At 40.9% G+C, this 10,838-nt stretch overlaps 1 protein-coding gene across 8 annotated transcripts in view; it reads right to left on the bottom strand.

Annotated features, from left to right (window-relative positions):
* Window positions 1–322: 322 nt before the first annotated feature.
* mical2a (microtubule associated monooxygenase, calponin and LIM domain containing 2a) overlaps window positions 323–10,838 on the bottom strand; it is a 29,293-nt gene continuing 18,777 nt past the window's right edge. For 2 of the 8 annotated variants that reach the window (XM_020098848.2, XM_069529054.1), the window contains exons 13-22: window positions 10,428–10,627; window positions 10,053–10,156; window positions 9,842–9,910; window positions 9,619–9,753; window positions 9,409–9,495; window positions 8,156–8,434; window positions 7,008–7,115; window positions 5,382–5,562; window positions 5,219–5,295; window positions 2,903–5,128 (exon numbers count right to left, since the gene is read on the bottom strand). In XM_020098848.2, the coding sequence (XP_019954407.2) occupies window positions 4,724–5,128; window positions 5,219–5,295; window positions 5,382–5,562; window positions 7,008–7,115; window positions 8,156–8,434; window positions 9,409–9,495; window positions 9,619–9,753; window positions 9,842–9,910; window positions 10,053–10,156; window positions 10,428–10,627 (1,645 nt within the window). In that variant the 3' untranslated portion in view covers window positions 2,903–4,723. Of the gene's footprint in view, window positions 434–710; window positions 817–2,796; window positions 2,847–2,902; window positions 5,129–5,218; window positions 5,296–5,381; window positions 5,563–7,007; window positions 7,116–8,155; window positions 8,435–9,408; window positions 9,496–9,618; window positions 9,754–9,841; window positions 9,911–10,052; window positions 10,157–10,427; window positions 10,628–10,838 lie in introns of those variants that run through there. The other 6 variants (XM_069529072.1, XM_069529077.1, XM_069529099.1 and 3 more) reach the window with 6 other exon arrangements.

Below are 10,838 nucleotides of genomic sequence, written 5' to 3'. Positions count from 1 at the left end.
GGAACTGCTGCAGACAAAATAACACACAAATTCATGCATAAAGTAGCTGAGACACACTCCTGCTTTCCTCATGACGAAACTGGGACATTTACACAGCGCCATCTGCTGGAATAGATTGGTTTTCCCTCTCACTTTCACCACGAGCATCACTTTCATCTGTGTCTGCTCAGTGAAACTAACAGTTTATGCAACATTCCTGTCGCTTTGTAGAACAACAATTTGGGATGAGCCCTCATTGAGAGATACTTCATCCATGTCTGTGTATTTGTGATACAGGCCCCTCATCAGCTCAGCTTGAGGACCTGTCCTCATCTGTCTGACGTCCTGCTTCTCTGCACCAAAACATATTTACTGGCGTTGTTTCCAGGAACATAAACTGCTCATGCTCAGCAGCTGCTCCGACAACCGTCCGCTGGGTGATGATCCTCCAGCTCTGCAGACGACACAGGTTCAGATGAGACTTGCGATTTTAGATGCTTTAGCATATATATATATATATATATATATATATAAATCTATCTATCTAAAAGCTAGATTGCTAAATCATTTTTCAAATGAAGTAAAATTTGTATTCAATTGCTTGTGTTAACAAAAAACAATTTTGCTTTATCTTTTCTCATTTGTAGCCTTTGAAACTCAGTGTAACTCAATCAGATGATTCAAAGTCAAAGACAGTAACAACATACATTCATTGATTTAAACAACAACATGCATCTTAATTATAAACGTCCTGTGTGATCACATCATTAACATGACTCAGTATTAAAAGTTCTTTTCAGTCCAGAGTGGATGAAGTGATTCCTCTTGTGGCAGCTTCTGAGTGAAAAACAGACATCATTAAAGAAACCTGAGTGTTTCTGTAGACATATACTCTCTCTCCACTGCTCTCCATAGTTTATACATACAAACCTAGCATCGTCATTAATATTTAAATATCACTTATTCTTTGAGTTGTGAACGATCTTTGTGTTACGGACAATTATTTCAAATAAAATAACCTTTTGATGCAGAACAACATGAAGTATTGTTTATAGAGGTAGATTTAATTTCACAATAAAACAAATTCTGAAAATGAGAGGTCAAAATTAATCAAAATATCCATCATGTGTCCTTGTCCCCTGTTGGACAATATGAGGTTGGAGTGAATTCCTTGGTATACATGACTCTGTTCTAGATACAGTTGTTTGTAAAAAGTATAGACTGTATCCAGAACTGAAGCCAAAATATCCAGAACACCAACTCTGCCAACATGCGCCAAGGACGCCATGGGAGTGAGATCCTGCCGATACACAAGCTCGACCAATCAAGTGTCAGTCACAGCTGTCAATCATATTTCATCTAGTTTTTACAGCATTATTTTCCCACTAACGTAGAGGAGGCCGAGTTTATGAGCCACACTGCAGCCAGGCACCAGAAGGTCATCACAACATTTTGCCTTTATGTTGTCCATCTTTATACAGAGTCAGTGGTAAACATTATTTATTTATTTATAAGAAATACAGTAATACAATACTTTATATAAGAAGTATTATTGCATCAGTTGTAGAAGTCGATGTAAAAGTTATTCTGCAGAAATATTTGGTTTAGTTGAGTGAAAGTTCAGCACAGTCGGAATGTGAATTTTTGAAGTGTAATTAACCATCGGTATGTTCAGTCAGTACAGAATCGTCTGGTGATGTGGAATCAAGGACATTTTTGAAGTGAACCATGTAACATGATTTTTTTTTTTTTTAGGTAAGTGGAGGTTGAGGTGAAGTCTAAGTGCATTCCTGAACAATGTAGATGTACTTTTTCATTTTAACTTGGTGAAGAGGCGGCAGAGAAATGCCACTAATGTGTTTTATTAAGCAAGTCCTGTCATGAACTGAAAACATGAACTTGCAGAGGTCAGTGAGCACACAGGGGACGTGTCCCTTCTCAGTGCCGTACTGAACTTCTGCATATAAATGTTAAGTGATTCTTTCCATCTATTGTCAGAGGATCAGGGGAGTGGGACTGGATCCTGCACAGCTCCACTGGACGAGCGGAGGTTTTAAAGGCCTTAAAGAGCTCCTCAGTGTTGCGCTTTCATTTGAAAGTTTAGGTAAACGTATCATTGACAAACTTTTGACTTGTCCTGCAATAAATGTGTTGTCCGTTGTTTTCTTTTTCTCGATCGACTGAGAGAATTCGGAGACAGAGTCAAGATGTCTCATTTGTGGGAACCGGACGGAAGTAGTTGCTGTTGAAATTTAAGACTTTCATACAAGTTCATACAGGAAGTGCTGAGTAAAATTGTAATTTCAACATCCAAATATCTGAGATATCATCTACTGAGAGAGGTTTTGAATAAACCTTGAGAAGATTGTTTTGATAAATAAAATACTTGGAAGTTACAGAAACTGGCAAACACATATTTTTCTGGCCGATTTGGATTAAAGCTGAAGTTTTGAGAGAAATACTTTCACTTCAAGTAAAAAGCAGCTAAAATAAAACCTTATGTGAAGTCTTAACCAGTTTGTACTTTACTTTAAAAGTTCGACTGAACTTGTATTTATTTCCGTTTCATTATTATTATCGATTGTTCAAACTCTGAGATCTGGGCAACAATCAAGAGGATTCAATGAAGCTACACTAGTACTGGTTCATAAAAATGACTGAAGCTGTTAAATTTGTTTAGTTCAGCCAAACCTCAATGTCACAAAAAACAAATTATTGCGGGGGCTAGATGTTACGTCAGATACTTGGGGTCAGTTATTTATCGTCAGCCACATCACAATTATGACACACAACTCATGTGACCATGCAGGTGATCACCTTCAAACTGTCATTTGTCTAATCCTCCAGTTGTGTCACGGATACATAATCTAAAACACAGAGAGCACACAGAGAGCACACAGAGACGTAAATAAAAACAACAGAGTGCACAAAGTAAAAAAAAGTTTATAAAACAAAACTCTGACATTCACAATGAAGACATTTGTACGTTGGCACCATTGTACATGTTAATGTCTCGTGTTAAACAGAAGTGGAACTTTTATAAATCCAGGCCAGTCAGTGACGATGTTTACACGGACACCAATAATCTGACTATTGACCTTATTCTGAATAAGACATCAATGATTTTCAATTACAATGAGTTGTTGATTGAATATTCCTTTTGTATTCCTGTTTACAAGTTACACAGCAGAGAACCTGATTATGACTCATGTCATTACGTCCTACAATGCTGATGTCGCAAAAATACTGTGAAAACTCCAATAAGACAGAACATGTTTACGTAAGGTTGGAATACTACACGTCATAATTAAATCATTGCTCATTCCTGTTTAATGTTGTTTACATGGCAGAGCCTTATTCAGACTAATGTCTTAATCTGGTTACTAACAGAACACTGGTGTCCAGGTAAACATGTCTAGTGTGTATAAACACAGTTCTTTGGTATTTCAAACTGTGAAGTTTTCCACCTGTGCTGCACAAATCATGTAGGTATCTAATTTTTCCTGCAGTTTCAGTCAAATCTCCACGGAACACTAGGTAGCTGAGAACAAACCACAAGCAACATATTGCATATCCAACACGTCAGGGAGTAAACACAACAAATGCCTGAAGTTTCTGCAAACATCGAATGATTTTTTAAGTTAAACACACACTCTGCAACTCTATAGTGCTTCACAAGCATCATCACACACAAGAGAGTGTATATGAATAGGAAGCTACTGTGTGGCTTCCAGTCAGAGGTTTGCAGTTGATCTTCCAACAACTTGCTTTAAAAATGATGGCAAGAGTTGCAAGCACATTCAAACACATCACAGCAGGCTCGCCAGATTCTACTGTCTACAGTGAATCTGAGAGTAACTCATGAATCTGTTATTTAAAACATTGTCTCGTTACACAGGGGGGGGAGAGGAGGGGGTTCGTTTTGCCTTCATCCCTCATTTTCTCAGTCAACAGTAGATGGCAGCAAAGTAGAACCAAATACTCAGTCCCCAGTTTCAAATGTGCTTGTGAGGTTTTTTAGAGTCATCCATTAAAAAAAATCGACAAAAACAGTTAAAGTAAACAAAGTGGTAAAAGAAAAATCGTGTTCAAATATATCGTATTAAAAGAAAACATATGGCAGCAGCACATATGTGTAGTCAAAGGAAAACCTGACTGCGTTAACATGAGACCAGGCTTTTATCCACTGTGAGCGTTTCCTGCTCCGTCCACAAGGCAGTTCTCCAACATAAAGTGCATCGAGTCAGTCAGTCAGGCTTTAACTGAGTAAAGAAACTTTCACTGCAGGAGCCATTTTTTAAGGCAGTCTGTTAAAGGTTAAATTCTACAGCAATGACAATCAGACATTTCAGCAGTCTCAAGTCTTTAAGGCACGGACTGGGCCTGGTTCATTTGTATCATCTGCATTTTGATTACTAAGATAACTTATATAAAACCAGTGCACATCTAAACACTGCAAACATGTCTCTGCTCCCAGCTATGTGACGCACTGCACCAGCCTCCGGTAGTAAACTGCAAAAGGTTTTCTCTTCTTCGGCTGATGCCAAAGTACATCCAACACACTGGGAGTAAATTAAATAGTATCATCAGAACAGCCAAGTAAACATTAAAAAGGTGCTGGTGTCCGGCTATAAATGACGGTATGACGAGAACACTTCAGCTAATGTGCAGCTCAGCCTCAGATGTAATGGCGTTTGGTGCGATGTTCGGGGTTATGGATTAACAGCTGGGATCCGCTGGATGTCTAGATGAGCCTGGTGCCTACATGCTCTTGCAGCCACAGCAGTAGAGGCTGTAAAGAGCTTGGCCCGTAAGGCACAGCCTCTGTGTGCATCTGCAGCAGTACCTCTTGTAAAACAAACAGCAGGGGCAAGCTCATGCTCAGTAGCTCATAGAGGAATGTATAGTCCTGGGCGTTGTCCCTCAGATGGCCGGCGAGGTCCTGTGCTGTGCTATGCACACAGCGGGACAGATACCAGGGGGCGTTACACACCGTGCAAGTCACACTCAGGGGCCAGCTCAGCCGTTTCCTAATGAACGAGCTGAAGGTACCTGCTGCAGGTTGACTCCGCAGGTCTGTTGTGCTGCTGGACTGAGAGCTCTCTCCATCAGCCACACATCGCTCCTGAGCTCCAACTCCATTAGGATTCTAAGACAGAGAATGATGGGAAGGCAAGTTAGATTTTTATAATAAACGATAATATGATACATTTAAATCAGCAGAATAAATGTTACTCACAGAACGTAGAGAGGAACTCCTGCGTAGATTTGCTCTGGTGTTACGTTGATCAAAATGGAGTTTGCAGTACAGTCTCCCTGTAAGATCACAGCAAAGGTCAGGACTTCCTGCTGATCTTCATATTTTTAATCTATACGTGGCTCCATCACGTGCAGATACAAACCCTGCTCAGAGTCGAAGGCGTGCGCTCCCTGTCGCAGAGCTGAGCTGCAGGTCGAACAGCGAAAACACTCCCTGTGGAAGTACAGCCCCTCGGCACAGACCCGCTCCACCATGTAAACACGCCTCTCGCATGAGTGACACTTGTCACCCGACTGGGGGAACGTCCGTCGAACATTGCAACTCTGCAAACAGATAATGTTATATTTATAAAGTACACATCAGATCACTGAAACAACTGTTTCTGGCCTATTCTTGCCGCTTGTTTCACTTAAAGCCTTTGTTTGGAAGAAAGAGGATTGATCAGGTCCTTCTGTCTATTTTGCTTTTCTATCTTCTATTCATTGTTTTAATTGTATTTGCTTTTTTCTCAGATTTTCTCCTCAGAAAGCACTTTGAATTTATGTTAACATCATATCATTCTTCTATTATTGCAGTCTTGAACCTGAGAATGAAAGTGGTCTGGGGACATTACTGTTTGTTGGTGACTCTTGGAGGTGCCGTCATGCTCAGAGACACAGGTGGGTATGTGCATGCAGGGACAGCGGCAGTGTGAGAAGGAGCATATACAGATCATGATGTTCTTTGAGGTGAGGGTGAGCTGTATGACATTCTGTATCTGCCAGAATCTTCTGAAACAGTAACCATCATCCTTACTTTAAAGCCTCGGACTCATTTCTAACTCATCACCTGCATTCATCTGAGAGCAAAACCCGGTTAAAGAAAGTAAGTTAGGTAATTATAGAAAGGGGATAATCACCAGGTTCCTTGTTCTGAATAGATTCTCAGTTACTCTTCAGGAATGAAATTTGATCCAAACATGGATCATAATCATGTACCAGGATAATTATGCACTGGGAATTGTTCCTTTATATGAAACTGGTGTAAGTCCTGCTGTAACATCTGGCTGCTGAGTTGGAGCGGGCTGTTTTGATGGGTGGAACAGTGAAACCCATCAAGTGCCACCACAAGAACACACTCTTCAGCTCTGACGACTGCTGGTAATTAAAAACATGAGGGGCAGAAACATCAGTCAAGAGAATAGCTCTCATGTGAAGCACGATTTTTGTGCATAAATTACAATTAAGAGGATTTAAGACAACTGTGTGAATTTTGAGCTAAAATGCCCAAACCCCCATGCAGACATCAGGAGTACATGCAAACCACTTAGAAAGAACCCGGCAGCACCGCGATTCAAACTAAGAAGCCCTCTTGCTGTTAGGCGACCACTACATCTAGTATAATAAAATGATCGCATTTAGTCCTGGCTAATGACTACAAGTTGGCTCAAACATGAAAAACCATTTAGCTGATTGAAACAATCCTATAGCCGGAGAGTAATGTTGTAAAAATGTCGAACAATTTGACAAAACCCTGGATTATAATGACTGATGATTTTTGACGTTCATTGCCAACATCTTTTAAATTCTTTATTACAACAGCATGTTTGAAAGTTAAAAAGGCTACAAATTGAAAAATGGTTTAACAAAGGACAAACTAAATAGGAAAAAAAAATGGTTGCATGCGACACTTGTGACACACAGTGCTGTGAGGGCTGTGAGTGGCAGGTATAAAACACAAGGCGAGGCGGGGTGGGGGGGGGGTCACAGGTCAAGCTCGAGATAGTCACCTTGAGATCAGCAGAACTGTCTCCTGAGAACATCCCCCTAAGATGCACGGCTTTCTCCTTTATGCTCTTTGTGTGAAACTCTCTAGTCTGTTGTGTCTGAGCTTTTTTCTGCAGGACGACACGGAGCAGGGAGGAACAAAAGAAGAACCATCAGCCTCGCCCCCGCACCACAGTGAGACACATTCTCCCACCAGCTAATGTGGAGCTCTCTAATATCCACTTAATAAGCTCTCTGCAGTTAAATGATGAAAGGCCTTTCTGTTCTGCTTCCCCAATAAGAAGCAGGATTTGACAGGTAAGTGTGCATAGCTGGGAGCGGAACAATAATGTCAGTGTGTGGAGTGAAGGCTGCCTTATTACATTAATTTCACACCCCACTTGATGTGGTCACTCATACTAAAGGAGAAAAGAAAACTTAGACAGCCACAGAGTCGCGGCACAGAAACATCAACAACATCACGTCAGCCAGAAAATATCTGCGTGATTAAATCACATGGTGAAGTCTTGACTCTGATTCTCTACACATTGATAATACAGCAACTGAAAGGAATAGTTCACCTATTTAAGTCAAAGCATCACTATTGTCAGTACAGTATCTCGTGTGTAAAAGCAAAACTATGGAACGTTTATTGAGCAATAGCGCCCTCTGTACTCGAAAATACTGAGAAAGTGCATTTGAAAGGACACACACGACCATTTCTCAACAACAAACCTCAGTTCTACACTACATGACTTGATAAGGTGAGTGGTTTTGGCGTGCTGATCTGAGCCAGTGCAAACATGCAGGCTTTTGGCAAATCTGAACAATCAAAAGATCTTCTATGCAGATGTAATCTTGCGACTGCAGCCCTGGCCGACCGGCTCCACACGGACTCAGACTGGCCAATAATCCGACTGTGTGTGTGCCTCAGCTTGTGCCAGCTCTGTAGGCCTGCTCTTTCCATTTCTGTCCGGCTGGATAATTAGGGGCTGACTTCACCATCTGACTGCACATTACACAAGCCTAAATGTATAATCAGGCCATAATATATAATCAACATTCACTCAGGGGACTTTTTGGAGATCAGAACGTGCAATCATGACATTTTAGCAAGACGACAGAGAAAAAAACAAGAGAAAGCAGATATGACGGAGGACAAAGTGTTCACCTCAGAGACGTGTTCATCCACCTCCCTGAGGCGCTGGAGGACTCTTGACATGAAATGGATGGCTGAGTGGCAGGAGGAAGAAGAAGAAGAAGAAGAAGCAGGGGGGTCTGCGCTGTCTGGCTGAGGCTCGGGCTTTGTCTCAGCGTGTGTTTGATCAACGTGTCTGAGCTTCACTGTGGAAAATGGATGCTGAGGCTGGAGCTGGAGCTGAGGTTTGGGTAGAGTCTTTGGTGGCAGGCGGACTAACTGCTTTGCTGCTTTTCTGATACTAAATTCAAACTGAAAGGGATCATACACAGCAGTGCACACGTGAGCAGTGGTGGGTTTGATTCCTCATCAAGCCAACAAACCATGAAGAGCTAGAATTTGTTTGTAGTTGCTGAAGATCATTTAAAAGAACAATACAGGTGGTTTTATACGTTTTCGTCCATTAAAAGTAAATTACAAGTACTTTAATATGCTGCCAGCTATTTTCAAACAATAGGGCAAGTTTTTAGATTGATTTGTTAGCCTCCTGGCAGGCGTTAAGTCATGCCAGTGCAGCATGAATATCAACTTGAATAGGTGATCCATTACAGTGGATTCTCCGGCTGCTTTATGATTTGCCAAAGTTACGTAACCATCACATGGTAATGCAGTTGCGAGCAGGAACCATTTTTTGATATATTTTCTTCTTGGGGCAGTCAAGAACTGAACGGTCAGTGTGAAATCTGAGACCTGAACAGCCGACAGCCACATTTGAATGTAATTCATATCATCTTTATGCTTCCTGACACTTGTGTTCGCCTTTTGTTTGACTTGTGGGAATGACCTCACAAAATGCTTCGCTCATGAATACAATGCTTTGACTTCAGCAGTATGAGGAAGGGTTCTTGTCTGGTTTGTCAAGATTATTGAGGAAAGATTACGTAAGCGTATATTGTGTTAGTTTCCATTTGCCGGTCCTGGTTCATGCTATATAAAATAACCTCTGTGGGATTTAAGATGTGAGCTTTGCAATTAAAAAACTCACATTTGTGTCTGGTGATAACTGCAGCAGCACATAAAGAATGTAAAGCCACCAGTATGGTCTGTTAAATATCCAAACCTAGGTCAATTATATGTGAGCATGTATTTGAGGTATGTGAAGAAAACGTGTATTTTTTCAGTGGGAGTGTTTTCAAGTACTATCTTTATGATTGTTTGGACAGAATTAGCCTATAAAAACTCAGGTTTGTACAGTTTGGGTGTCTCAGATGTCGTCTCCTGTCTACCTGTATCTCAGGAGAAGGTTTGTCTGGGACCACAGGCCTGAGTTTTAGGCGCAGACTCTCAGTCGGGTCAAGAGTCTCACAATCAAACTATTGCAGAAAATGTTGGAAGAGAGTTAATAAAAGACACAGACAGAAAAAGCTGAAAAGATCGAAAACAGATGACAGAAGGGTTTTGTAGCAAAGGAAAGATTTCAAGATGTTGGTCTTTACCTGTGTTCTGCGGACAGCGTGGCTGGGTTTGTTTTCAAATTTGGCAAGCAACTGAGTAGAAATTGAGCGCACTTTATTTTCCTTAGGATCTCGCCCTTCTTGCACTGAAGAGCTGTTGCTGGACAGATTGGTTGCCTAAAGACGGACAGAAACAGATTTGAGTAAATATATCAAATCCAACATATCGGAAACTTTTCAAATTAAAAGTGTTTTATCAACAAACCTCCTCAAAATAACAGAACTTTCGCCTCCTTTTGTAAATAGGGTCTGTACCGTCTGACCTCTTTTCATCCTGAAAATAAAATGCAAGGAAAATAACGTAAGATGGAGTGTCCAAGGTCCAAGAGGAGGAGTTTCAAACCAATAAAACACTGAATTTATATAAAATAAATCACACTTGAACTGGAAACGGAAGGCAGGAAGTGTGGAGTTACCTTTGGAACCCGTTTCCTAGGAACTGCCATATTGAGGACATTATTTTTACTTCTGACTTCCTTAGATGGATATTCCTCATTGTTTTCATCTACTGCTCTGGACCCTGCAGTGTAACACATGATTCTGTTATAGAGTTTCCACATTTCCCACCACGCACAGCCATAAATGTCAGATAATATCAATGCATTATGCTCCTATGGACTAGGAGAGACATATGAATGGTGGGGAAAAAGGTGCTGCTACATATGTGAAGAGGACGGTGCCAATAAAAATATAGCCTTAAAATTTACAGCTGAATGTCAGAGGACGGTACCTTGTTGTCTGAGGTTAAAAACTGGGACATAAGATAATTTTAAAGTAGTCAAATCAAGTACCTGATGCAGGTAGAGGTGTTCCACGGAAGAGCTCGTAGAACTTGGACAGGTATGTGATCATCCGGGTTTTATCCAGCTCCTCACCAGCACTCAAGTCCTTCACAGACGTGAACGATTGGATCCCGAACTCCCGCTCACTTATGTCGAGAGCCAGCTGGAGGTTTGCAGTATGATCTTCTTCATTTAATGAATCAAAATCTCTGACGGAAGAAAAGGGAATGAAAAAAGACTGTTAGTGGGCCAGTCTATATAAGGTTTCATTGTGTATGATGATTTATCCTTATAGGCAGACATATACAGGGAACGTTAGCACAAAGGAATGACAAATAACTTTCTCCCTTAAATTGCAGGAGAAAATGGCAGCAAATTACCTCTAATGGGAGAAAAGAGCTTTTACGTATTTGCCTACAC

The sequence above is a fragment of the Paralichthys olivaceus genome, chromosome 1 (assembly GCF_024713975.1).
Source record: "Paralichthys olivaceus isolate ysfri-2021 chromosome 1, ASM2471397v2, whole genome shotgun sequence".
Classification (NCBI taxonomy): domain Eukaryota; kingdom Metazoa; phylum Chordata; class Actinopteri; order Pleuronectiformes; family Paralichthyidae; genus Paralichthys; species Paralichthys olivaceus.
This window is presented reverse-complemented; position numbering and strand designations above follow the sequence as displayed.